At 44.3% G+C, this 27,362-nt stretch overlaps 1 protein-coding gene across 3 annotated transcripts in view; it reads right to left on the bottom strand.

Moving 5' to 3' along the window:
* The window catches only part of OSBPL1A (oxysterol binding protein like 1A), a 316,689-nt gene that overhangs the window by 15,077 nt on the left and 274,250 nt on the right, over window positions 1–27,362 (bottom strand). For all 3 annotated transcript variants that reach the window (XM_075353345.1, XM_075353346.1, XM_075353347.1), the window contains 8 exons: window positions 26,248–26,323; window positions 20,206–20,340; window positions 6,627–6,724; window positions 5,973–6,155; window positions 4,296–4,403; window positions 4,122–4,211; window positions 3,199–3,325; window positions 997–1,113 (listed from right to left, as the gene is read on the bottom strand). In XM_075353345.1, coding sequence (XP_075209460.1) covers window positions 997–1,113; window positions 3,199–3,325; window positions 4,122–4,211; window positions 4,296–4,403; window positions 5,973–6,155; window positions 6,627–6,724; window positions 20,206–20,340; window positions 26,248–26,323 — 934 coding nt within the window. The remainder of the gene's footprint in view (window positions 1–996; window positions 1,114–3,198; window positions 3,326–4,121; window positions 4,212–4,295; window positions 4,404–5,972; window positions 6,156–6,626; window positions 6,725–20,205; window positions 20,341–26,247; window positions 26,324–27,362) is intronic.

A 27,362-nucleotide genomic window follows, 5' to 3' on the forward strand; every position in this document is an offset into this window, starting at 1 on the left:
ATCGTATGCATCCAGAAGCATGTACAAAAGGTCATGTCAATGAAGCAGGAAGACGGAGGATGAGGAACCAAGATAATGAGCAGGAACAGCTGCTCGTTTCTTGGAGAAACAAGTTGCAAAAAGTAGTTCAGGGAATTAAATAAATCCATGACGATAGCACGTGAAATCAATCGTTTGTGCATATAATGGAATTTGGTATTATGCAGTATGTGTTATATAAAGCTCTATTAAGAAGCGTGACACTGGCTTGGTGGATAAGGTAAATGGTAGTCCCCACTGATAGATGCTGGGTCAGGAAATGGTCAGATTTCTGTTTCGAAGCAGAATACTAGCCTGGTAAATCAGGTAAATAGTGATCACCACTAGTAGAAGCAAGGTCAGGCAAAAGCCAGGTGTAGCTCTAGAAGGAATCAGGAGAGGACCACGCGGTATCCACCACTGGTGTAATGGAGGACCCATCATTAGGGAGCAGCTGCTGGAGACTGGGGGTACCTCAAATGGAGTGGCCTGCACTTTTTCCAGACCTGAATCCCATAGAAAACCTATGAGATCCGATGAGCTGCCATGTAGAAGAGGCTCCTAACTCTGTACCCCAAAACCTCAATAACCTGAGGGTTGCCATTCAAGAAGAGTGGGTTGCCATGCTTCAGCAGACAATAACGCCCACATGTGAACAGCTGGTGATGAGGAAATCAACATTGCATACGTCTACTTGAATGACCCATTTGCATGATAAAATTTTACTGTAGCATGACATTTTTACTTTTTTCATAAATTGCATCGGAAAGCCAAATATCACTAACTTTTTGTGAGCAGTAAATTTCGAGTGGATTGTCTGGGAATAGAAAAAAAAGTGTCTAATTATTTTGCAGTAATAGCACCATTTCTGTCCATAGGGTGTGACTGGTATTGCAGTTTAGTAAACTTATTAGAGTCTCTTAACGAAAGTATAAAGTTATGTAGTAAACGCTTAAAATTGAGTAGGATGAGGCCAACCTGTGCAGAATTGGATGGTCGGGGGGCTATTCGCCACAGCAGTGTACTCCCTGGAATAACCTGTACACTCTCTGAGTCTGGTAATGGTATTTCATCAGGCTCCTCGGTACTTCCAGACTTAAAAGTAAATGATATTACATATGCATTAGAAACAAAAAGATACACTTGTCATTAAGTTGCTGCAGCACACATTTGTATGTCAGGAGGTTGTTTATTGCTTTTGTATTAAAAAAAAAAAAAAAAAGTTATATGCTGAATATCTTGTGTTACTTCTATAGCCCTAAAAATGCATACAGTTGCACACTGAAAAAGCCAAAAATGTACAAGGGAAAATATGGCACTGCATTACTGCAAAAGAGAGATATTTAGTTTATATATTGGCCAATGCATGTAAGCCTGGAAACCAACGGCAAGGTATATCTCTGTATTCCGGGAACCTAACTTAAATGCCACTATCTAGGTTAAAAACATCCGTATCTGGACAAAATGCCACTATTTGGACTACAAACCTCCATGTATGGGCAGCTAGGCTCGGCTGTGTTCATAACCATTGTAGCAGGAGCCTAGCTGCCCATACATGGAAGATTGTAGTCCAAATAGTGGCATTTTGCCCAGATACGGATGTTTTTAACCTAGATAGTGGCATTTAAGTTAGGTTCCTGGATTACAGAGATATACCTTGCCGTTGGTTCCGGGCTTACATGCATTGGCCAATACATAAACTAAATATCTCTTTTGCAGTGATGCAGTGCCATATTTTCCCTTGTGCATTTTTGGCTTTTTCAGTGTGCAACTGTATGCATTTATAGTTACTATGTTTTTTCATTTAGCACCTGTTCACACTTGTTGGATGTGCGGATCAGTTTTTTGATTCTTCTATAGCACGGACTATTAGAACGTGTCAGAAGGATTGTTATTAGATACAACTCCAAGAGCTTAGATAGGCTCAAATAATCTAGACAATTCTTATATTGATAACTACAGTCCCTTGGAAAAGTATTCATATCTCATGAACTTTTTCACATTTTACCTCAGAATGCAGATACCATTGAATAAAATGGTAGATCAGGAAGTCAACAGCTCCCTGATCCACAATTCAGCCTGCACCAATGAGTGAGACTTGGCACACTGCACTCCAAGCATCACTACATTGTGCCTACTGTGTGTTACCTCTGTCCTAACACTACAAAAACCCTACCAGAGCCCCGAGGGAATGAAGGTTGGTAAGTGGTGTTAATTTTTAAATGTCAGTATTTGTGGCGGGTAGGATGTAGAGGCCATCATACGGTGTGTAGCAGTGTGTGGGCCATCAAACTGTGTGGAGGATTGTGGGAGCCATCATACTGTGTGAAGGATTGGGGGGCCATAATACTGTGTGGAGGATTGTGGTGGCCATCATACTGTGTGGAGGATTGTGGGGGCCATCATACTGTGTGGAGGATTGTGGGGGCCACCATACTGTGTGGAGGATTGTGGGGGCCACCATACTGTGTGGAGGATTGTGGGGGCCATCATACTGTGTGGAGGATTGTGGGGGCCATCATACTGTGTGGAGGATTGTGGGGGCCATCATACTGTGTGGAGGATTGTGGGGGCCATCATACTGTGTGGAGGACTGTGGGGGTCATCCTATTGAGTGGGGGCATGATACTGTATGTGGGACTATCATACTGAGTGAGGGCCATGAAACTTTGTGGAGGAATTTTGGGTACATCATACTCTGAGGGAGGGCATCATGCTGTGGGATTATTCTATTGTGTTGGGAGAGTTATACTTTGCTGGAGGCACTAGTGGGTCATCATACTGTACGCGTGTGGAAAGATGTGGGTTGGAATTGTGGGTGGGGGCATTTTGGAAAGCATCATAATCTATAATGGCCATGAAGAGACACCATGAAGGAGCTTCAGTAGGACAATAGTTACAGGGTAAGTGCCACAATACACGTCTCTCTCCCAGTTGATAAAAGTTGGGAGAAATTACCCACCTATTCCGTTGAATATTTTTTTGTAGGGTTGTGTAGAGAGGGACAATTCAAACCTTTGTTTTGGGGACCCATGATTGCTGTTTGCGTGCCGGATTAAAAGGTCTCGAGGGGGTCAGATTTATTTTTCAAGCACAATAATACCGACACAATGTTATGGAGGTGGTTGTAAGGTTTCAGCTGATCAGAGTACATTGGTGTAATATATTTATCGCAATTACCTGTTTGGAGTTTTTCTTATCGTCTCCATTCTTCTTGTCATTTTTTTTAAATGTTTCAAACGAAGTAGGATCAATACTATAGAGACATTCTGTCCACTTCCCATACAGAGCAGAAAGCTTCTTTTTGCTGCACATGAAATAAACGTAAATTATGCCTTAAGCGAGAATTCTTGTTTTATAAATGTGGACCTATCAATCAGTTAGCAGCGCTGGGGGGAGTCTGGTCTTTGGTTACTGTCCATGGCTGGCTCTTAAAAGTAGATTTTCTCTGAAACATCAGAGTACTTTAGCGGGATATTATACCTGACTGCAAACATTGATGCGGCTCACGGTTTGGACAGCACAAATCAGATTACAGATTTCCTTTAAATGTAGCTAAGGAAAAAAACAGAATCAAACACTTTGCTACTTTTATGCTTGTGTACGTACATATAACGGTTTCCAAATGACATGATTTATTGAGAATCCATGGGATAAAAAATGAACACATAATGAAATGGAAATCCATGCCCCATAAACCATAGGCAGTGTGAATTAATTAGAGACATATCACAAATGCAGAATTTCAGAGAGAGAAACCTGGATAGTTTCAAAGAAAACTTTAAATGGGGCCCAAAATGAGGTGATTAAGAGGACTAGTCATTGAGGTGACGTCTCACCACTTGGCTCTGCATGATTTACAGGTACGGGTACACACACACGCGCACACACACACACACACACACACACACACACACACACACACACACACACACACACACAATGCATTTATGGTTTGAGTAATGAAGAAAAAATAAATGTGAGAAAAGGAACTTTTCACAGATCTCATGAAATACAGCCTCTCTAAACCTAGATTACTACATTCCTTATTCTTGATAATTAAAAAAAACCTATAATTGACAAAATGAAGAATATCCACTGACCTCTTGTCCTGAATGTATCCTTCCACTTTGTGTAATTCCTTCCCAAACAGGCCACAAGGCTTGAAATTTAGAATGCATTTATCCCCTGTCCTGTAAATGGATGTAAATTAATATCTGGTCTACAGAAATGTTGTCAAGTCTGTAAAAAGGGAAAATGTTGTCATATAAACTTACTTGTGATTAGTGATTTCCATATTGCCATACTGCTCAATCCATAGCTTCCCAACTATTATATTATGTACACAGCAGGTAGGGTTTGTCCATGTATAAGCCTCATTGTGCCTAAGAAAAAGAAAAATTACATTTGGCCACCTACTATAAACTCATTTGCATGACATTCACCCTGGTCAGTCATATAAGAATCTCAAACACATGGTTTGGTTGGACAGCTTCTTTCTAAAAACAGCCAATTATGGCATTCTACGTTAAAGGGGATGACCAGGACTTGGCTATTGCTGGGCTATACTTAGGATGGATCATCAGTATTGGATCAGTTGGATTGCGACACCTGACATACCCCTGGCACTCCTGGTTGTACACCGTATGCGCAGATAGGACAACACAGATTTTAAACATTGTGTAGTGGTCATTCTTGGTACTGCAGCTCAGCATCCATTCACTTTGATAGGCGCTGAACAGTAGCACCCGAGAATGGCTACTACAAAGAGTACAGAGCGCAGCTATTAACAGCTGATCGGTAGGGACTTCAGATGTCGGACCATCATTTACTGATAACCAATCCCAAGTAGTGATGGGCGGATTGAAGCTAGTCACATGATGTAGCCAGTCATTAAAGGTGGTCTCTGGTCATAAAAAAACAAAAAACAAACAAACAAAAAACTAAACAACTAAAAGAACATGTCATTATCTATGAAATCTTAAATACCTTCAATTGGCAAATCACTATCGTTTTGTCTAGGGAAATAATTACTATAGAATGAAAATGTGCGCGGTTTTGTTACATTGAAAGGAATCTTTCCTAGAAGGTTAACTGGACAGACTTATGTAAGCATGTGCAGTAGAAGTGCCTCCCCTCTACCTCTATATGCAGGAAGATGTGCGTATACTGGAAATACTAGGAGGGCTCAGGTAAGAAGAGGCTGCTCACACTGCAGTCTACGCTGACCATCTAACCTTATACTGGCAATATCAGGGTGGCTGAGGTAAGAAGAGTCTGTTCACACTGCTGTCCACCCTTTATAGCTAATTTAATACTGATGATATCAGGGGTTCTGAAGAGGCTGCTCACACTTCTATCTACTCAGTCTGAGTGAATACTGGAAATACAAAAGGGTACTGAGGCAAGAAGTGGGTGCTGACACTGCTCTCCGCCATGTCCATCTGATCTAATACTGGTGATACCAGGGGTGAAAAAGGTAAGAGGCTGCTCACACTGCTGTCCAAAGCAATTGCAGTCTCTGTTCACAGCACACAGTGGTGGCTCTAAGCACACCCCAGCACTGACCAACAGTCGTCTCTGCGCTGTAGAGCTGGTTGTTAGTCAGCGCTGGGGGCGTGCCTACGAGCACCACTGTCAGTGCTGTGAGCAGTGACTAATTGCGCTGAACACAACTGCATGACTGAAAGCCGACAGCTTCTGGGGTTAAAAGATAATGTTCTCCTGGGTGCCACACTTTAAGTACAGGGACCAGGCACCTTCATAACGCTATTGACCTGCAGATTAACAGCATTACCAAACTTGACAGGTTCCTTTTAAAATGAATAGTCCTTCATATAATAAACAGCTGGTATTTTGCACTCCCCAAGTTGATCTCCTAAACCCAATAAAGTTAAAATATCACAGGAGACACTACACAAAACCATAATTTTAGTACAAAAGGTTTTACTCACTTAAGAAGTTCCAGTGTTATTATTCCTTTGGGTTCAGCTTCAACGCTCTTTCCCCAGAACTTAAGTTTGGGATAGATTGATCCATGAAATACAAAGTCGTTAGAAAGACCTTCTGCATGGAAAGCGCTAACAGGTGGATGGTGGCTGACCTGTTCAGAAATAAGTCTAAATCCAAGATCATCACTATAATACAAAAATAGAGACACATTCTGTACTTTCACCATATCTACCATGTTTACTGCATACATTCAATAAATAATAATAATATATATAGATTAGTAAAATGTTAGTAAATGTTCAACCTTATACAACATTGACTGTACTTGGAAATTCACCTGTTAGTGAAATGTCAGCAAAGCAAATGTTCATAGATTTGCTGATCGTTAGCTGTGATCACACCAGAGTCAAAAAGGACAATTATTCTGTTGTGATGGGAACAATGAAAACTGTATGTCTCATCAGCTCTATTCATCAGTACTTGAACTGTACTCTATAGAGAACATACATCTACAATGAAGAGCCCGGAAACAGTCCAGAGCTGGAGGTAGTTACAGCTTTAGAACTTGCTTCTCTGGTATAATATAGTGTTATTAGTAGATTAATACTAAAGAATACCAATATCAATAATTCATATATCTTATCAATTTCTCTTACCGAACTAATTCATATGTTTCACCAAGAAGTGGGTTGAATGGTTTCCCTGTACGTTCCCACTGTGATGCAACTGCTGAGACGGCGAAGGCAGCAACACACTAAAAGATGAAATATCAGGATAAAAAAAAGGGTTTACATTAACTATGTAAAAACATTAGTTCTGATAATGAGGAGCTAAATTCATTGTGTTAAGTTTTTTTTTTTTATAGTGAGAAAAAAAATCAAGTTAATATCAAATCATACCATCTCTTCCAACCAATTCTTAGAGAAACAGAATTACAGTTATGTGCAACATAATAATGAATACATTTTTAAACCGAAAAGAAAAAGGAATAACAGGTTATTAAAACAATAGAAGTGTCTGCATTTTCATTTACAAACTTTATCATTTACATTCTAAAGTTAAAATTTATTTACAGATTTAGCAATTCTGTTAATCACTGAACTAATATTTAGTAGTATAAGCTTTATTTCGGATACGTAGCAGGGAGTCCACTAACATCAGACACCTGCGAACAGATATTCCAGCTAGAGTTGAGCGCGGTTCGTGGTTCGAGGTTCTCCAGTTCTAGGCTCGAGTGATTTTGGGGCATGTTCTAGATCGAACTAGAACTCGAGCTTTTTGCAAAAGCTCGATAGTTCTAGAAACGTTCGAGAACGGTTCTAGCAGCAAAAAAACAGCTAAATCCTAGCTTGGTTTCTGCTGTAATAGTGTAAGTCACTCTGTGAATCACACTATTATGACATTTCAGTGTATAGTGTGCGTGAACAGCGCCTTCAGATCACTGCTGTTTGTATAATGGCGATCGCCATTTTTTTTTTTTCTTGTCTTCCTTCCCTAAGCGCGCGCGTCTTGTGGGGCGGGCCAGCATGTCAGCCAATCCCAGACACACACACAGCTAAGTGGACTTTTAGCCAGAGAAGCAACGGCATGTGTGATAGGATGTCCATGTCACATGTCCCTGCATTATAAAAACGGACATTTTCCTCCAGGACGCCATTATCTGCCTTCTGCGTCTTTGGTGTCAGACATCACTGTCGCAGCTCCGTCCTCCTGAGTCCTATCGCCGATACAGCTGTATGCGCTGCATACACAGCGTTAGACAGCTTAGGGAGAGCACTTTATAGCAGTCCTTTTAAGGGCTCAAACCGGCAGGGTCAGAGCCATAGGTGACAGGTCCTGCAAACAGCAACAGCGTCTGTGTAGCCAAGGTCAGGGATTTCCTCCCTGCATTTCACCATTAGGAGGGAATAGAAAGGCAGGCTTCCATTCCTCTACCCAGAGCACCACAATCCTGCCACTGTACCCTCCTGTCCTCTGCACACTCCAACTCATTATAACTAAGCCATTATACTAGCAAACACTCAGTGTACCTAGTGGCATCCTATACGTGGCTATTGGACTTTGCTATAGTCCCACTAGTGCAAAGACATTTGCAGAGCACGTCTGCCTGCATTGCACACTCCAACTCTTTTTAAACTAAGCCATTATACTAGCAAACAGTCAGTGTACCTAGTGGCATCCTAAACGTGGCTATTGGACTTTTGTCTATTCACACTATTGTAAACATATTTGCAGCACGTCTGCCTGCATTGCACACTCCACCTTTTTTTTAACTAAGCCATTATACTAGCAAACACTCAGTGTACCTAGTGGCATCCTAAACGTGGTTATTGGACTTTTGTCTATTCACACTACTGCAAATCTATGTGCAGCACCTCTGCATGACACCCTCCTGCTCTGTTTTTAATAAGCTATAATGATAGCACAAAATACTGCCATTTTGTGGCATCATAGAACTGGCTGTTGTATTCCATTAGTGCCCCACTGGTGACAAGCTATTTATAGCACCTCCACATGACACCCTCATGCACATTTTGCTACGCTAATGTTATGTTATAGCAAACTCATGGAATTCATTGCTGCATTTCATAATTCGGAGGGATAGAAAGTGAGGCTTCCTTTAGCTTTTCCTTCTGTTCATAGACAGCATCTCCAAGAGCAATTTCCCCTCCACGTCTAAGTGTGGAGAGGCAGCTAGTGCGCATGCGTGTGCCGATGTACCCCAGCTGCAGCATAATTACAGTGTTTCGCCTAGTGAGTATGCTCAGCCTGACTGTGTTATTCCTGACGCTAAGTCTTCTTTTCGGGATACAGCGCATGCTCCCACACTAAGTGTGAAAAGCCTCTTTGCACAGGTGCTTGCATTCCGTGCCGGGTCTAAGTCCTGTTTTGTGCCTAGACACCATGCTAAAGCTGATAGTCTTTTTTCAGAGACTGTATTTCATGCTACTGAGCATGCTCAGGCACTTCCTGCATCAGAGACTAGGTCCGGTAATGAACTCTTTGGCCCTGGCCCTGATGTGGGGTTCCCATATAGACCACAGGGCATCAGGTGTCCTCCCAAATGGCTTGCAGAGGCCCACACCTATGACTTGTCACCGCATTATTGATGGTCAGACGATGACTGGTGAGGTGTTTGGGTCATGGCAGCCATGAGGTCATCATTGAAGTTGCGGTTCCAAATAGGACGCTAGTTATGCCACTCATGACGTGTCACTCTACTTTTGTCTCCAGGAGGTGCATTGTGGTTCACCCTGGTTTGGGGCGGACCCAGGTTATAAAAGGGGCTGGAGCCAACAAGGAGGTGCGCGGTCTTCTATTATGCTCCGAAAGAGCACACCTCCATGTGTTGAACCCATTGCGGCTTTAGGCCAGAGGTAGGCAGGGATAGGGTGTCGATGCAGGCCACCACCACAGTTGGTAACGCAGAACGGTTAAGACCAGCTCCTGTCCTACCAGTCCTGCTTGTGCAGCACAGTGGCATTAACAGGCCTGCTGCTGCTGATGCGCCTGCTGTCCACAGGTGTGCCCCTACGCACACGGTCAGCGTACTCAATGGCCCCTGTGTTGTTAACAGGGAGTTCCTGGGCTGGGTGGGCATGTGGACCCTGTGACGCTAACAGGGCTCACAGTCTCCAGATCCGAATGGCGTCTAACTCGGTTCAGGCTACTATTAGTTTCATAGCCACACAGCTCTGTATCCTCCACCAAACCTTCCAGTTGCCAACCTCTCCTTTTCCAACTGGGAGCACGGTGGACACTGACTGCTGATGGGGATATATACCTTTCTCTTTCTTTTCTTATTAATTTTCGTTATATAGCGGTAACATAGTATATACCACTTTATCCAAATCTGCCAGTCCCACTGTAACAGATGGTGTTTCTTCAGCAAATGTTACAGTTGCTTAACCACCAAATCCACGGACCAAAACTTTTTTCCCCTTTCCAACATACCTGTTCCCCTTTCCAACAGCATCTGTCCTTTTTCAACTCATTTTGGGATATGACCAAAAGTGCAACTGTGCAGGGACACCGTACTCAACGCCATCTCAGCACAGCAGCCATCCCTCGGTCCCTCCGATGTGGACAAGTAAAAGACCATTTCCTCCTATCCATGACAAAGCGTTGAGATTCACTCTGTGCAGCACTGGTGTTTAGTGGAAAAGTAGATCTAAGATTGCGTACCACATTCTGCAGATACTCCTGTATACGTGCGTCCATTTCTATGGCAGGAATTAGTTCGCCAAATTTTGTCTTGTACCGGGGATCTAACAGTGTGGCAACCCAGTATTCAGGATTACTTCAAATTCATACAATCCGAGGGTCATGTAGGTAGTGCAGCAAGAAGGCGCTCATGTGTCTTGTGCATCCAGGAGGACCAAGTCCTTGGTGTGTTGGTGGCAGAGAGGTGAGAATCGTGCATCCTTCCTCTGCCCTCTCCCCACAACCTCGCACAACCGAAATGTGAGCAAGCTCTCACTCATCTGCTGAGTCTCCCATGCCCATCGCCAGTTCGTCCTCCATTTCTTCATGGGCTCCTGCACTTTCATCAACACTTTTTGCTGATACTATGCGCCCTTGTTAATCCCTCTCCCTCACCATGAATGCCGCATAGGTGCCGCTGACCATCTGGACCTCGTAGATCTTGTTATCCCTTCCGCATATGACTCCTCCTGTACTTCCTCCCCTTCCTCTTGTCCCAACACCTGACTCCGAATAATAATTACAGTGTGCTCCATCATGTAGATGACCAGAATTGTCACGCTGAGAATGACATTGCCAGTGCTAAACATCTTCGTCGACATTTGTGAACTGTGTAGCAGGGTGCATAGGTCCTTGATCTGACACCACTCCAGCAGCGTGATCTGCACCACCTCTTGATCAAGTTATCCCAGGCTATATGCCATACCGTATTTCAGCAGGGCTCTGTGGTGCTGCCACACACGCTGCAACATGTGCAGATTACAATTCCTGCGTGTCGGAACATCGCATTTCCGGCGTTTAACTGCCAGACCCTAAGACTTCCGGAGTGATGAAAGTTGTTGAGCTGCTGTGTGCGCACGATGGAAGTGAGCACATAGCGAGCGTGCCCGCTGCACAAGGCCATTTAGGCCGTGATGGTGTTTTAAAAATTGCTGGAGAATTCGGTTCAACACGTGAGCCATACAAGGCACGTGTGTCACATTGCCCTGAGGATGGCCCGCAGCCAGGTTTGCATCATTGCCGCACACGGCTGTTAAGTCACCAACGGAGTCCGCTCCGTCAATTTGTACTCCGGTCGCCAGGTGACAACGTGTTCCTTTCATGAATAGTGCTGATGATGGGAGAGTAGTCGATGCCAGCGGCGCAGGTGGACGCAGGTTATGCTCACCCACTGGGCTGCATTACCTTGACAGATGCAGAATCTCTGGCTGAATGAAGCTGGTGGGTATCTCACAGATGAAATACCATCATTCAGCTACAACCAATGGGAAGACACCACACCCTTTTTTATGCCCATCCTGTCTGCAGACCACTGCCAGACATAGCTATGAACCTCTGGTTAATTTTACCCCCAGTTCAGTTTTATGATTTTGTGTGCTTGTTACCTGACTACTTTTCCTGCTTGCTGTTTATGTACCTTGTTGGCCGATCCGCATTTCACCTCTGCTTGTTTTCTGATTAAGTCCTGGCCGTCCCATTCTGTTCCTGTTCCTCAATTAATGTTTTGACCCTGCCTGACTACTATTCTCTGGAATAGCGGTGTGACTCACATTTCCCATACATTTCAAAGTAAAACTTTGACCGCCTGATGGCATTGAGCTCTGCTGCCAGCATAGTAAGGAGGTGTGTGGTAGTCCTTGTGCGCAGTTGCAAGGAAGGGTGGCCTGACCACACAGGGTTTGCGCCAAGGTGGAGGACCCACACGAGGTTGAAGAGGCAGAAGCAGTGTATTAACTTCTACATACAGAAGAAGGATTGAAACAACTCGTGGGGACGGCAAGACTTGTACAGCAGACCCTTCATCTCTCACCATAGTTTGCCAGTGCCCAGTCAGTGACATGTAATGACCCTGTCTATGCTTACTGGTCCAAATATCTGTGTTGAAATGCACCCTGTCGCACACAGATTTTCTCAAGGAAGTGGTGATGTTGTGTGCGACATGCTGGTGTAGCGCGGGCATGCTTTTCTTGGAGAAGCAGTGGTGATTGGGCATCTGGTACTGGGGCACAGCGACAGACATAAGGTCTCTAAAATCCTGTGTGTCCACTAGGCGGAAAGGCAGCATTTCGGTAGCCAACAGCTTACAGAGGGATAGAGTCAACCACTTAGCTTTGTCATGGGTCGCAGGAAGTGGCCTTTTATTTGACCACATCTGAGGGACAGAGATCTGGCTGCTGTCTGTAGACGGTGTTGAGTAGGGTGTCCCTGGAAAAATGCAGGTTTGTGAGGAAAGTGCAGGCGGAGACATGATGTTGCCTTCATCTTGCCTTCAGATCTGTTCATCTTGTTTCATTTTTAAAAAACACAGCAAGCAAGGGTTACTCCAAGCGGAGTCTCCCTTTTTTCCAAAAATTGGGCACACAGACACCCCATCAGTGGCAGCACTTGTGCCCTAGTTGCAAACAGGATGTTTTGATTTGCATCAAGCACATTCAAAAATACGCCATAATTAACCGTCCCCAGCATGACACCGGGGTAGGTAGATAAAGTCTTTGCTGAACCATGACTTGGTCATCTTGGCTCCTTTTAAAAACAATGTAAGCAAGGGTTACTCCAAGCGGAGCCTCCCTTTTTTCCAAAAATTGTGCCCCACACACACCCACCCATTCAGTGACAGCAGTTGTGCCATAGTTATATACACTTCACAGCTAGATTTGCATCAAGCACATTCCAAATCCACAAGCATTTACTCTCCCCAGGATGACACAGGGGTTGTAAATTCCTTCTGGATCCATGACTTGTTAATTTTGATGAACGTCAGTCTGTCCACATTGTCACTGGACAGACGCGTGCGCTTATCTGTCAGCACACACCCAGCAGCACTGAAGACACGTTCAGAGACAACGCTGGCAGCTGGACACGACAAAATCTCCAAGGCGTAACTGGATAGCTCTGGCCATTTTTCTAGATTTGAAGCCCAAAATGAGCAAGGCTCTATTTGCAAAGTCATGGCATCGATGTTCATTTGTAGATACTCCTGTATCATCCTCTCCAGCCATTGACTATGTGTCAGACTTGTTGTCTCTGGTGGCCTTGCAAAGGAGGGTCTAAAAAAATTATGAAAAGATTCCATTAAATTGCTGTTACCAGCACCAGATACGGTCCTACTGGTACGTGTAGACTGTTGAAGATGACGAGACCGTCCCATGTTTGTCAAGTTACAACTGGGAGATTCACTCCCTGCACCTGCACGGTTGTTTGGTGGAAAAGCGGATCTAAGATCAAGTAACAGCTTCTGCTGATACTCCTGCATAAGTGCGTCCCTTTCTATGGCTGGAATTATGTCACAAAATTTGGACTTGTACCGGGGATCTAATAGTGTGGCAAGCCAGTAGCCATCATCACTTCTAATTTTGACAATACGAGGGTCATGTTGGAGGTAGTGCAACAAGAAGGCACTCATGTGTCTTGCGCAGCCATGCGGACAAAGTCCACGCTGTGTTTGTGGCATAGAGGTGCTAACCGTCCTTTCTTCCTCTGACATCTCCCCCCAACCTCTTTCAACTGAAATTTGACCAAGGTCCCCCTCATCTGCTGAGTCTTCCATGTCCATGGACAGTTCGTCCTCCATATCTTCATGTCCTCCTGCACCTTCCTCAACATCTCGCCTGCTACTATGCGCCCTTGTTGATCCCTGTCCCCCATGGTCCCATGCCTGGCGCCTTGGTGATGATGAACGTCTGGACCTTGGTGATGTTGTTGTGTCTTGCGCATATGAATCCTCCTGTAGTTCCTCCCCTTTCTGTTGTCCCACCCCCTGACTCCGAATAGTGTTTAGCGTGTGCTCCAGCATGTAAATGACTGGAATCGTCATGCTGATAATGGCATTGTCAGCGCTAAACATATTCGTCGCCATGTCGAAACTGTGCAGAAGGGTGCATAGGTCCTTGATCTGAGACCACTCTAGCAGTGTAATCTGCCCCACCTCTGCATCTCATTGGCCTAGGCTATACGTCATGACGTAATGCACCAGGGCTCGGTGGTGCTGTCTCTGTATCATGTGGAGAGTCGAATTCCAGCGTGTCGATACATCGCATTTCAGGTGATGAACCGGCAGGCTGAAAGACTTCTGGAGCAATGCAAGTCAAGTCAGCTGCGGCGTTTAAACGGCAGAAGTGAGCAGAGAGTGACCATGCCCTGTGCAGAAGCCCATCTAGGCCGTGATAGTGGGTTAAAATTGCTGGACAACAAGGTTAAACACGTGAGCCATACAAGGCACGTGTGCCAGCTTGCCCAGGCGAAGGGCCGCACCCAGGTTTGCAGCATTGTCGCACACGGCCTTACCAGGCTGCAGGTTAAGTGGAGACAACCATTTATTAAACTCGGACCGCAGAGCTGACCACAACTCCTCAGCTGTGTGACTCTTATTCCCAAGACATGTCAAGCTAAAGACCGCCTGATGCCGTTGCGCTCTGCTGCCAGCATAGTAATGAGGGTTGCGTGATTCCTTCTGGGCAGCGAGAACGCTGGTGGCCTGACCAGGCAGGCTTGGGGCGGAGGTGGAGGACCCAGATGAGGTGGAGGATGCAGAAGCAGTGGCGGAACTTGGACAGACAGAGGATTGACACACAAGTCGTGGGGACGGCAAGACTTGTGCAGCAGACCCTTCACCATCTATCACCATAGTTACCCAGTGGCCAGTCAGCGACATGTAACGTCCCTGTCCATGCTTACTGGTCCAAGTATCGGTGGTGAAATGCACCCTGTCGCACACAGATTTTCTCAAGGAAGTGGTGATGTTGTGTGTGACATGCTGGTGTAGCGCGGGCATGCTTTTCTTGGAGAAGCAGTGGTGATTGGGCATCTGGTACTGGGGCACAGCGACAGACATAAGGTCTCTAAAATCCTGTGTGTCCACTAGGCGGAAAGGCAGCATTTCGGTAGCCAACAGCTTACAGAGGGATAGAGTCAACCTCTTAGCTTTGTCATGGGTCGCAGGAAGTGGCCTTTTATTTGACCACATCTGAGGGACAGAGATCTGGCTGCTGTGTGTAGACTGTGTTGAGTAGGGTGTCCCTGGAAAAATGCAGGTTTGTGAGGAAAGTGCAGGCGGAGACATGATGTTGCCTTCATCCAACGTTGGTGCTATCGATGTTTGAGAGAGCTGTACACAATCACTTGTTTCCCCTTCCAAACCAACTGACGACCTACCAAGCAAACTGCCTGTTGCGGTTACAGTGGTGGAAGTTGTGGGTGGAAAAACAGGTGTGACAGCTGACCCCACAGTCCTAGAAGATGACGAGCGCGCGGATGCACTGGAAGGGGCAGGCGGTGGATGGTTGGCTCCGCTAGGCCGCATTGCAGCACAGTGAGCTTCCCACCAGGCCATATGATATTTATTCATGTGACGATTCATGGAAGAAGTTGTCAAACTGCTGAGGTTTTGACCTCTACTAAGATAACCATGCCAAATGTTACAGATCACATAATTTGGGCGATCTTTTTTTATGTCAAAAAAGGACCAGGCTAGGCAAGGCTTAGAGGCCATGCGACCTGTTGATCCACCCCGAATAATGCTCAGAGGCAGAGTGGTGGCTGAGGATGCAGTTGTAGACGTGCTACCAGTGCTCCGACTGTGTCCAGGAAGGCGCAAGGTTACTTCGTCGTCGGTTGCATCCTCCTCCACCGCCTCTGTTGACCTCCTCGAGTGTCTGACTGTGGGTTGACAGTAGGTGGGATCTAGAACTTCATCATCAATTGTTGTGTTTGCACTCCCCTCCCCCTCAGACCGAGCCTCTTCTTGCCCTGACCGAATATTTAAGTTGTCATCACAATCGGGTATCTGCGTCTCATCTTCGTCAGCATGTTCCTCATTGTCTATAACCACAGTTGTTGGAAAGGCAGCATTTTGGTAGCCAACAGTTTGCAGATGATGAAAGTCAACCTCCAAGCCATGTCATGCCCTTCTAAAAGCATGTAAAACACAGCGAGGGGACCCCAACCACAGTCTCCCTCGTTTCCACTAACTGGGCCACACACACCCCACTTGACTGGCATCGGTTGAGCCCCCTTTTGAAAAAGAAAAAGATGCTTTGCATGAAGCACTCTCAAAAATACGCGTGCCTTTCCCGTCCCCTGGCTGACCCAGGGGAAGAAAAGTCCTCTGAGAGCCATGACTTGTTCATCTTGGTTCTTTTAGAGACACAGCGAGGGGACTCCAACCACAGTCTCCCTCGTTTCCACTAACTGGGCCACACACACCCCACTTGACTGGCATCGGTTGAGCCCCCTTTTGAAAAAGAAAAAGATGCTTTGCATGAAGCACTCTCAAAAATACGCGTGCCTTTCCCGTCCCCTGGCTGACCCAGGGGAAGAAAAGTCCTCTGAGAGCAATGTCCACATTGTCAGTGGACAGACACGTGTGCTTATCTGCCAGCAGACCCCCAGCAGCACTGAAGACAGGTTCCGAGAGAACGCTGGCTGCAGGACACGACAAGATCCCCAAGGCGTACGTGGCGAGCTCAGGCAATTTATCCAGATTGGAAGTCTAAAATGAGCAGGGCTCAAGTTGCACAATAATGGAATCGATGTTTCCTTGCATATACTCATATCTGTGTGTCCTCCTCTTTTTCCTTGTCCAGCTGTTTTGTTTTCGCATGAGTATATGTCCTTGTCACTTTCCCATGTGTTTGAGTTGTTTGTCACCTTTTGGACACCTTTGAGGGTGTTTTCTAGGTGTTTTTCGGTGTTTGTGATTGCCTGCCATTGTTTCCCATGCAGTTCGAGTTCGGTTCGTCGAACGTTCGACGAGCCGAACTCGAACGGGACCTCCGTTCGGCGAATCGGCCTCGAGCCGAACCGGGACCGGTTCGCTCATCTCTAATTCCAGCACAAGATGACTGGACTTCATTCCACAGTCCTTTTGCTTTCTTAGATTTTGTATAAAAAAAATGCATTTTTATGTCACTCAACAAATTCTCAGTTGGTCTGGAATCTCGTTGGCCTGGAACCAGGATGTTGGCCACTTGCTGCTGTGCTTGAGGTTGTTGACCTGCTGAAAACACCCATTTCAAGGGCATTTACACTTCAGCATAAGGTAACATGACCTCATCCAGTATTTAGATATATTCAAACTGGTCCACGGTGCCTGGTATGCAATGAATGGGCCCAACTCCAGAGTATGAGAAACATCCCCAAACCATTATGCTTACACCTCCATGTTTTACAGTCTTCACAGTGTACTGTGGCTTGAATTCAGTGTTTTGGGGTCATCATCTCACAAACTGCGGCCTTTAGACCTAATCAGAACAAATTTTGCTCTCATCTGTAAACAAAATGTTGTACCAGCTCTCTGTAGGCCAGTTAATCTGTTCTTTGGAAAACTAACCTTTTCAAACACCTCTTTCTTTCAAAAATGGTACTTTATGACAGTTTCTTTCAAATAGTTTAGATTCATGAAGGTGTCTTCTGATGGTTCCAGTATTAACAAATATCTGAAGATGTTCTTTGATCTGCCTGGAGCCGATTATTGGAAGCTTCTTTGCCATTCTGGTTATTCTATGATCTATGCGCATGGTGGCATTTCTTTCCCTACTACCTGTTCTGGATTTGGTTTGCCACTTTAACACTAGAACTACTGGACTCGTGACACCTATATAGAAATACATGGTGCAAAGTAGTCAAAATGACTACCTCAGTAGTTCTAGTGTTAAAGTGAACCTGTCAGGTGCAATATGCAGCCAGAGACGCGAGCAGTTCTGGGTGCATATTTCTAATTCCCAACTGTCCCGGCATCTAGTAGCATGGATAAAGAGATAGTTAGAAAAAGTATTTCCAAAGATCCTTTATTAATCTAATGAGCGCAGGGACTAGTTGCAAGGGCGTTAGTTACTGCTCTCATTCTGCATTCTTTGCCCATTGCCCAGCATCATCAGCAGTGATGCACGTACCTGTGTCTGTGGTCACCGCATCAGACGCTGGGCAGTGTGCATGATCACAAGTCCCTGCACTTCCAGCCATGAGCACTAGACCTCTCTGAAAACGAGATGCGTACACCCGACTTCACACTGCCACTCAGCATAGGAGGCAGCTTGAGGGGGTGCAGTTACAGCCGCAACGCTCGATACACAAAGTGGTGACTGAACCCGCGCCAGCACCCTCATGACTGAAATCCAAACACTGCCGGGGCAAATACAGTTAATTTTCTTCCCCCGCGAGGTTTGATTAGCAGGAGCCTGTCAGGTTTAAAATGCAATTAACCCCATATCTGCAGGTTAATAGTTTTCTTTATGTGACAGATTCCCTTTAAATTAGTCAATTACACCCAATTAGCAGCATGCATGTCATGACTATGAATTCTGTTGGTTGCCCATTACTCGCCTATACCTAGTCATGAATTTTTCCCATGTTGTATGAGCTATTTTGCCAAAAACAGTAATTAAAACATGTTAGCAATTTTAGAACGCTATTATTTTGCAGAAAACTTTATATAAGTTTAGCTTTGCAGCTTTTTCAACCCAGATGTACAGCGGTGCTTACAGCCGCGAGTCATGCAGCAAACTGCAATACTACTTCACTAACATGCATGGTACGGATATTCACTTCCCTACACATGGAGGCCAGAAAAAACGCTGTACAGGATTACAGATAAACCCAGGGGTCAGACCCTCCTGCATACAGAATGTTGGAGCATATCCTATCAATATGCCAAAACACGCTCAGACGATAATACCCCTTTACTGGAAATAATTATCTATACAAAATAGGTTTATTATTTTTTTTTTGTAAGATATATTATTAGAAGATGACCTATCACTATTTTTTTTTTTTCATTTGTAATTTCCTACCTCATAATAATGGGGTTGAAACGCTGATTAAAACATTTTTTTTAGTTTTTCTTTATCTCCAGTCCATTGTAAAGACAAGAGTTTCTGAATCTTACAGTGTCGAATATGGAAATTTTCCATGGGAGCAGTAACAATAATTCCTCTTTGGCGAAAGTTTAGTTTTAACCCTCTGTTATAGCGTCCAATCATAGGGAAGCATGGTTATAGAGGGGAATAAAAAGCAATATCCTCTAGAGAAAGTCAAAACAGCCATTTTCAGAATGATCTAGTGAGACTTGATGTTTCGCTCTTCTTGACCAAGCGGAGAACTCCCAACTCCTTTTGCTTCCTGTCAATTAAAGTGCCAAGATAGAAGAAGAGCAGCAGCATGAGAGCACATGGAGCAGGGAAGATCATCATGGGAACAGTGTTTGTTACACCCGCTGGAACTACTACAAGGAATAAGGACACTTGTATCCTTTCTGCACCTCTGTTTTGACCTCTCAGGGAGGCTCCTGCATTGGTGGTTTGCTTCCTGCTTGTCCCCTGATAATTCCCTGGTATCTGCGAGATGAAACACGTCAGGACGTCTTCTTAGGACAATTTCTCAGATAGGTTTTTTGCCTCACCATCTGATTGGGATGGTGGGGGGGGGTCTCCATTTTGTCTAAGTGGTGTATTTTGCTGTGCAGGGCTTACTAGGGTCATGCAGGGTTTCCAGTCGGTGAATAGAGGTGCCACAACACTAGGGCATCATGCCCTCCATTGCTAGGTAGGGTGAGGCTGACTAGGGCTTATTTATGGCCAGTCAGTTTGTTCAACCTCCCTCCTAGCACGTGTTATTATATATTCTGCACTTTATTCATTTTTTGTTTATTTTTGATTTGGTCTATGACTTCTAAAATAACACTATTAAAAGTTATATTTTATTGGGGTTTCCCTCTTTATGTTTTTAAACAAAACATAGCAAACAATAGATCGGACTGTGACAAGACAGGCAGCCTGCATTTCCTATGTTAACCCTTGCAGTACGCTGGCTTCAGCTTACACTGCAAAAACCTGCTGACAGATTCCCTGCCAAGTACAGTAAACCCACGATAATGCTTTAATATAGAATCTTATGAGAAGCTACTTGCTAAAAGTAGAAGTTTAAAGACATGCCCCTGCTAGAATTTGGGACTTTTCTAGGTTTTGAACATCTGAAACCGTACACAGCTTCCCAAAGTATCACTAGCAACATAAAAAAAATTCCAAGTCAGCAAATTACCTGCATTCTTTCCATGTGGTCTGTACATTGAGTTGCTTTATGGATGAGATACGTGTGCTCCATATATTCTGACAGGCGTTGTAGAAAGCTCAGTGGCTCATTGAAAATTACAGGCATTGTGATCTTGGATAATTCCTGCAATGTGCAGAAGAAATGCATTTGTATTAGTTTTATATATGTTATAAAATTAATAAAAACTCAACTTCTGTATCAAAGACAGATTTTGTCCGTGCCATCTGTCCATGTATGCTGGTGTTAAGCATGATATGCAACCTCTTATCTTTACAGCATTAGAAACCACTAAACTAATACAGCACTTAAAGGGAAGCTATAATCAGAAAATAACTTTTAGATCATACTTTTGTGTTACATGTATTTTTCAACTACTAAGGTCCCATGACTGTCTCAGTGATTAGCACTGTAGCCTTACAGCACTGAGGCCTGGGGTCAAATCCCCCTAAGGATCTGCAATGAGTTTGTATGTTCTCGTTAGTTTAGTCCGGGTTCTCCTGTTTCCTCCCATACTCCAAACACATACTGATAAGGAATTTTGATTCTGAGCCCAAATGGAGGCAGTAATAATGATTAACGATTGTGATTCAAGAGTTTCTGTGGAATTAATGGCACAATAGAAATGAATAAAATAAATATACCCATCATGGAATAGGTCGCGTTGATGAATGAGCTCCGAAGCCAAGCTCCCTCCACAGGTGGTAGATGCCAGGTAATTAAATAGCAGACATCTGTGCCTAACAGCTGGAAGAGAGCTCTGCCCACTGTCAATCGCTGACAACAGCAAGGTTGCCAACGCTTGTGCGCAACAAGTTTTGCTTCCATTTACTCCCTGCGATTGCCATTACAGCCATGGGCCTGCTGAAGGCCCTATGGCTGCCGTATTTTGGGATTAACACTATATTCTGCAATACTGTGACATTGCAGTATACAGAGACGACTAAAGAAATAAGCCTTAATAAATATTTAAAAAAAAAACCCCAGTAAAAAATAAAATTATGAAAAGCCTGATTTTTCTCACTAAAAAGTAATAATATTAATAACAATAATAAAATATATTTAGTGTTGTCATGTCTATAAAAGTCCAGTCTATCAAAATATAAAATTATTTTTTTTTTAGCCACTACAGTCTTGCAGTGCTGGGGTCCTGGGTTCAAATCCCACCAAGGACAACATCTGCAAGAAGCTTATATGTTCTCCAAGTGTTTGTATGGGTTTCTCCTCCCAGATTCCAAAGACATACTGAGCAAAGCTCTTTGGAATTAATAGCGTGATCAGCAGTGACATCACTCAGGGGATTTGTGGTCACAGCTGGAGGTTCCCACAGCCCTCCATCTGTGACCGCAAATAGCCTGACTGACGTCACTGCTGATCGTGTGGCTCACTCAGTCTCTAGCAGGCGGACATTTTCTATGACCGCTCGGTGTGAATTCAGTACTGTAGCAGAGCTGGAATAGTCGCTGGACCTCATGTGGATTATATCAGACCTGCAGGGGTGTTTTGGAGTTAATAAAGGGATGAAAGTAGGTGTTTTTTTTGTCTTATATTTCAAATAATGTATTTTTTTTATGTTTAGGCTCATTTACTTTCAATTACAGACTAGTAATGTAGGGGCTCAGACGCCTCCCATTACTAAACCAGGACTTAGTGGCAACTGTGAGCCACCACACAAGAGTAAACGGGAAGAGTCGGGTAAAGTGCCATCTAATGGATGCAGCAATTCTGGGCGGCTGCAGGCTGCTCTGTTTAGGCTGGGGGTGGCCCAATAAGCATGGGTCTCCCCAGCCTGAGATTACCAGCACTCAGCTGTCGGGCTTTATCATGGCTGGCTATCAAAATCAAAATTGGGGAGGATCACATGCTATTTTTTTTTTAAATTACTTATTTAAAAAATAATCATAAAAAAAAGCCATATGTGGTTTCTCCTATTTTGATACACAGCCAAGATAAGCGTACAGCTGGGGGCTGCAGCCTGTGGTTGTATGCTTTATCTATGCTGGGTACCATAATATGGGGGGTCCTGTGCCAAATGTTTTACTTATTTATTTTTACTCCAACCTACAGTGACCTGCAGAAAGCATCTGTGATTGGTTGAAGTCTGACGTTGTCACACAGGCTGGGAGGTGCATCTGACTGCAACCATCACAGATGTTACGGCTGTGGGTGGGGAAAGCAGGGTATATGGATAAGCAATAATGAGCGGCCTCAGAAGTGAATGAGCTGCCACGAGAGCAGTTATATCTGCGCCGGAGACTAAGTATGAAGCATTTGCTTCATTCTTATTTTTCCTTTATTTTTATTACCTTTTTTTTAATTTCCTGAGTGCCGGATCCGGATCATTAGCCAGAATTCCCTGAGAATTCCGGTCCCAGCACTCGGGTACGTTTGAAACCGGGGCGTATCCAATCCAGACTTTTACAGTCCGAGTCCACCCATCACTAGTAAAAACAGACTTTTTACATACTAATAGAATGCAAGCCCGTGTGGCCATTACCAGGAATTTTAGTAGAACGCATTTGTAGGAGGCCAATGGAATCTCATAGTGCTATAGCAAGAGGAGGGCAGTTCCCACAAATCCAGTGACTGTCTGTACGAGGTCTTTCACTCCAGACCAAAATGGAAGAAGCGACTTAAGAGCCAAAAAGATGTGTATGAATGAGCCATCTGCCTCACCACACCTCCAGCAAGTAGGATTAGATGAAGGAAAGAGCATGCAGACGTGTTGGGACGCTGTACCATCTGGAATGTAGTTTATAAGCTGCCTCCTGAAATCTAGAACTAACTGAAATTCTATGTGTGAGCGAAAATGAAAGATCAACAGTTCAACAGTAAGGCTAATGTTTAAATCTGCCTTTCATTGTAGAATAATTGGTGGAGGGGGTTGGTCTATAGGGGAGAGAAACATGGAGTAGACCCTAGAGATAGAGCCAAGACAAGACATTTCAAATTTCAGTTTAGCTTTCAATTATTTAGATTTAGGAGCTTGTTAAAGGGAACCTGTCAGGTGCAATATGCACCCACAATCACTAGCACTTCTGGATATATATTGCTAATCCCTGCCTAACTGTCCCTGTATACACTAGCATAGCTAAAGAGATCTTTAGAAAAAGTATTTAAGATCTTTTATCTTATGCTAATGAGCGAGGGGACTAGTTCCAAGGGCGTTATATCCCCCCGACTAGCTGCCTTCTTAACATGTTACCATGTCCACAGGGGTGTACTTACATGCTATTCATTGCAGAGTCACCAACAGGGACACTCGTACCTGTATTCACTGTGATTGCTCTTCTGAATGCCAGGCACTTCCGGTCATGCGCAGCATAAAGCCAGGTGTACGCGTCCCGGCTTCAGAGAGGTCTACTGCGCATGACACTGCCGGGCATTCAGAAGCGCTTTGACAGAGAACACAGGTAAGCACGGCACCGCTAGTGACGCTGCATTGAATAGCATGTCAGTAAGCCCCCTGTGGGCGTACAAACATGCTAAGAGGGCGGACTAGTCGGGGAATATAACGCCCTTGTGACTTGTCCCTGCGCTCATTAGCAGAAGATAAAAGATCTTTAGAACTGCTCATGGTTCTGGGTGCATATTGCACCTGGCAGGGTTTAAGAAAAGGTTTTGTTTGCAAACACCTCCAACAACCAAGTGGAACTTGCTCAGATAAGGCTGAGAGATGTTTAATAGAGGGTCAGTCAGGCTCTTACATATCTAAAGAAAGGGTCAATAATTAGAATAGAAATCAGGGGGGAAAGAGGGCAGCTCTGGCAGGTACCATTAGAAGTGTTAAAAGACCCTGAAAGAAAAAAAACACTTCACTGGGATTCTGGCTGAGGAAGAGGAGTATAAAGACAAGATCCACTGAAGCATCCCGTTTTCCAGACCTACATGAGGTCCTCTAGAAATGTCCAGTTAACCCTGTTAAAAGACCTCTCAGCGCCTGTAGATAAGAGTATCAAATGCATGTTAGTTGATTTTGCGTTATGAATTAGGATAAATAGCTTTAGTAGTATTATCTTGGGCTTCACGACCGGTCATAAAGTCCGCTTGGTTCAAGTGAACGACATTTGGCAATAAAAAGGTGATAATCTGGAGGCAAGGATCTTTGCAAAAAGTTTAATGTCCACATGTAAGAGGGATAAAAGGACTGTAACTGGAACATTGAGATGGAGCTTTCCAAGATTTGTGGATTACAGAAATATGTGCCCTAAGGGAGTGTAGTGATGTAGGAGAATCTTAGGACATTGAATTAAAAGGAGGACATTAAATGGGGGGGGCAATCTCAAAGTTTTTTTGTAGCAAAGTAAGGACAAGCCATCCCGCCTCGTTGCGTTTCCCATCTTGGAATTAGAAATTTTTAGAACTAAGGGTGGGATGACCCGCAGGTGTTAATGTAATTTCTAATCTGCAAACAAAATTCTCTAGATATAGGGGTTTTTGTCTATCGATATTGTACGGAAGTATAATATTCTTAAAAGGCAGAGGTGATTTCTGTAGATAAACATACATAAAAGATTTAGGAGAAGTAACGTAGAGTTTAGCCCTGTGAAGCTTTCCCTAAAGATTTACTGCATTTATTACCACGTACATAGATAGTACTGCAGTCTACAACTAGCAAGAAATCCTTTCACTTATTTATTAAGGAGGGTGCGTAATGCTATGAGAACTTTAAGAACCATATTTTCAAGACATCTGTTTATGGAGAGATTCAGTTTCTTAATTGGGACATAACAGAATAATTCTCTCCATCGATCTCTCCCTCTTCAACCTAGCCCCATGCTTTATAAAAACACCTATAATCACACATTTCTGTGCCTCCCAAATTGTATTCGGAAAGGAATCTCCAGTGGTATTTATAGCAAAGCGTTTGTAGAATCTCCTGAGAGACAATAGGGTCATATAGTAGGGAGGTATTGACTTTCCACTGCCATTAATGGGGGAAAGGAGGAAGAGATAGACACTAATTAGAGAGTGATCAAAAAAGTTATACAGTTGATGCTTGCGTGTAGTAGATCTTTATGTTTAATTATAAGTCTAGGCACCCAACCTCAATACCCTGCGATCGTGTCTCAGACTCATCCGGGCCCAGACCACTGTCTGCGACCAAACCTGTAACTCCCAGGGAGCCACACACTCCCTCTGCTACTCACTACTCGAGAGCTACTACTGTATTTCCCTCCCACCAGTCTGCCTGACCTCTAGGTGGGCGGCCCTATTCCAGCTCAGTAGCCCACTGGTGTGTCTGGCAGGGTGTGGTGTGAGGTGTGGTTGGGATTTGAATGCGGATGGAGGCAGTACCAAAGGTTAGGAATCCAGAACCATGGAGGGTTGAGCCCTGCACTAAAGAGCAGAAGTGCAGTACCCTGTGATGCCCCGACTAGTCCAGGGGAGTCACACATGGCCCAGTTCACCAGGTCTTGGAACAATAAGGGTCCGGTGCACGGAAGCTCTGGACCGACTAACAGGCAAAAAGGTTGATGAAAAATGATGAGGAATCCAGATACCTCGTTTAATCAGCCATCTGGAGCATGCTGATAGAAAAGCTCATCTGGCCCTCTCTCTCTATAAGGCCCCATTACAGCTACTGAGGAATCTTCCATAAGTAAGGGAAAAGTGTTGAGCGGGAGTGCCCAGATTTAAGACAAGTAAATTGAATGTAATATTTAGGGGTGATCCTTTATAGTTTGGCAGTTACCCTCATTATCTGTTTACTAATGATGCACTGACATTAGGGATACTTAAAACTATGTTTTTCTCTGAAATAGCGCAGAGTTTCAGTCAAACCTACATGGCTGAGATCATACAGCGGGTATCTATAGATTGGACAGCATACTGTATATCAGTTGTAAGGTTTCCCTTAATTACCTTACAGCATTTTTACAATCGTTCTCTATTGTACATAATTTGAAATGCCCCAGTGGAAACCAACGAGAAGAAAAAAAATAAAGCCAGAAATATAAATGCGCTTCATGGAGGAAGATAAATGTGGATTTTCATGGATTTAATTGAACAGAGAGTAGAGAATGAACTTACCATTCCAATGCACTTTCTTAAAATACTCCAAATGCTGAAATCATTTCTGGAAAACATTGGGGACGGCAAAGTCGTTCTGACAAAAGAAACAAACAAATGTTCAGTCATGGGAGACATCACAGTTCAGAATAGAAACGAGCATTTTGCTGCAGTAAATCCATAAGCACAGTCTGAAGCGTTGTGTGGGCAACGACGTCTCGGGAGTAAGTCCGCACGCACCGCCTGCACCATGGTCACTGATAAAAGATCCTAATAAAATCCGCTTTCTATCAATGCAGTCAGTAATAAAAATGGAAAACATTGTAGAAAGCCGTTCATAATTTTATGAAAGGAGTAAAAATTAGCCATATCAAACTGTAGCAAGAACAGATCATAAAGACAATATCTCTGACTTCAACAGGCGCTTCATTGGGAAATAATGGATTACTAATCAAAAATACGTCAAAAAAAGCTTTACCACTCCTAGTCCTATGATCACAGCATTTTAAGACTGTCAAAGTCACTTTGTTCTATATATGCAAATGAACTCTCCTCCCAAAGATAACCTATCAGTAGCTTCCCTGTAAGTCAGAGTATAACCCAGTAACAAGTATGAAATATGACTAGGACCATCAGCACAACTGGAGACACTTAGGGGTACTTTGCACGCTGCGACATCGCTAGCAGATTGTAGCGATGCCGAGCACGATAGTCCCCGCCCCGTCACAGATGCGATATCTTGTGATAGCTGCCGTAGCGAACATTATCGCTACGGCAGCGTCACACGCACTTACCTGCCCTGCGACGTCGCTCTGGCCGGCGAACCGCCTCCTTCTTAAGGGGGCGGGTCGTGCGGCATCACAGCGACGTCACACGGCAGGCGGCCAATAGAAGCAGAGGGGCGGAGAGGAGTGGGACGTAAACATCCCGCCCACCTCCTTCCTTCGTCATTGCAGCTGGGACGCAGGTAAGGAGATGTTCCTCGCTCCTGCGGCTTCATACACAGGGATGTGTGCTGCCGCAGGAACAAGGAACAACATCGTACCTGTCGCTGCAGCGAAATTATGGAAATTACCAACACTACACAGATCACTGATTATCGACGCTTTTGCGATCGTTTATTGGTGCTTCTAGGC

The sequence above is a fragment of the Anomaloglossus baeobatrachus genome, chromosome 6 (genome assembly GCF_048569485.1).
Source record: "Anomaloglossus baeobatrachus isolate aAnoBae1 chromosome 6, aAnoBae1.hap1, whole genome shotgun sequence".
Classification (NCBI taxonomy): domain Eukaryota; kingdom Metazoa; phylum Chordata; class Amphibia; order Anura; family Aromobatidae; genus Anomaloglossus; species Anomaloglossus baeobatrachus.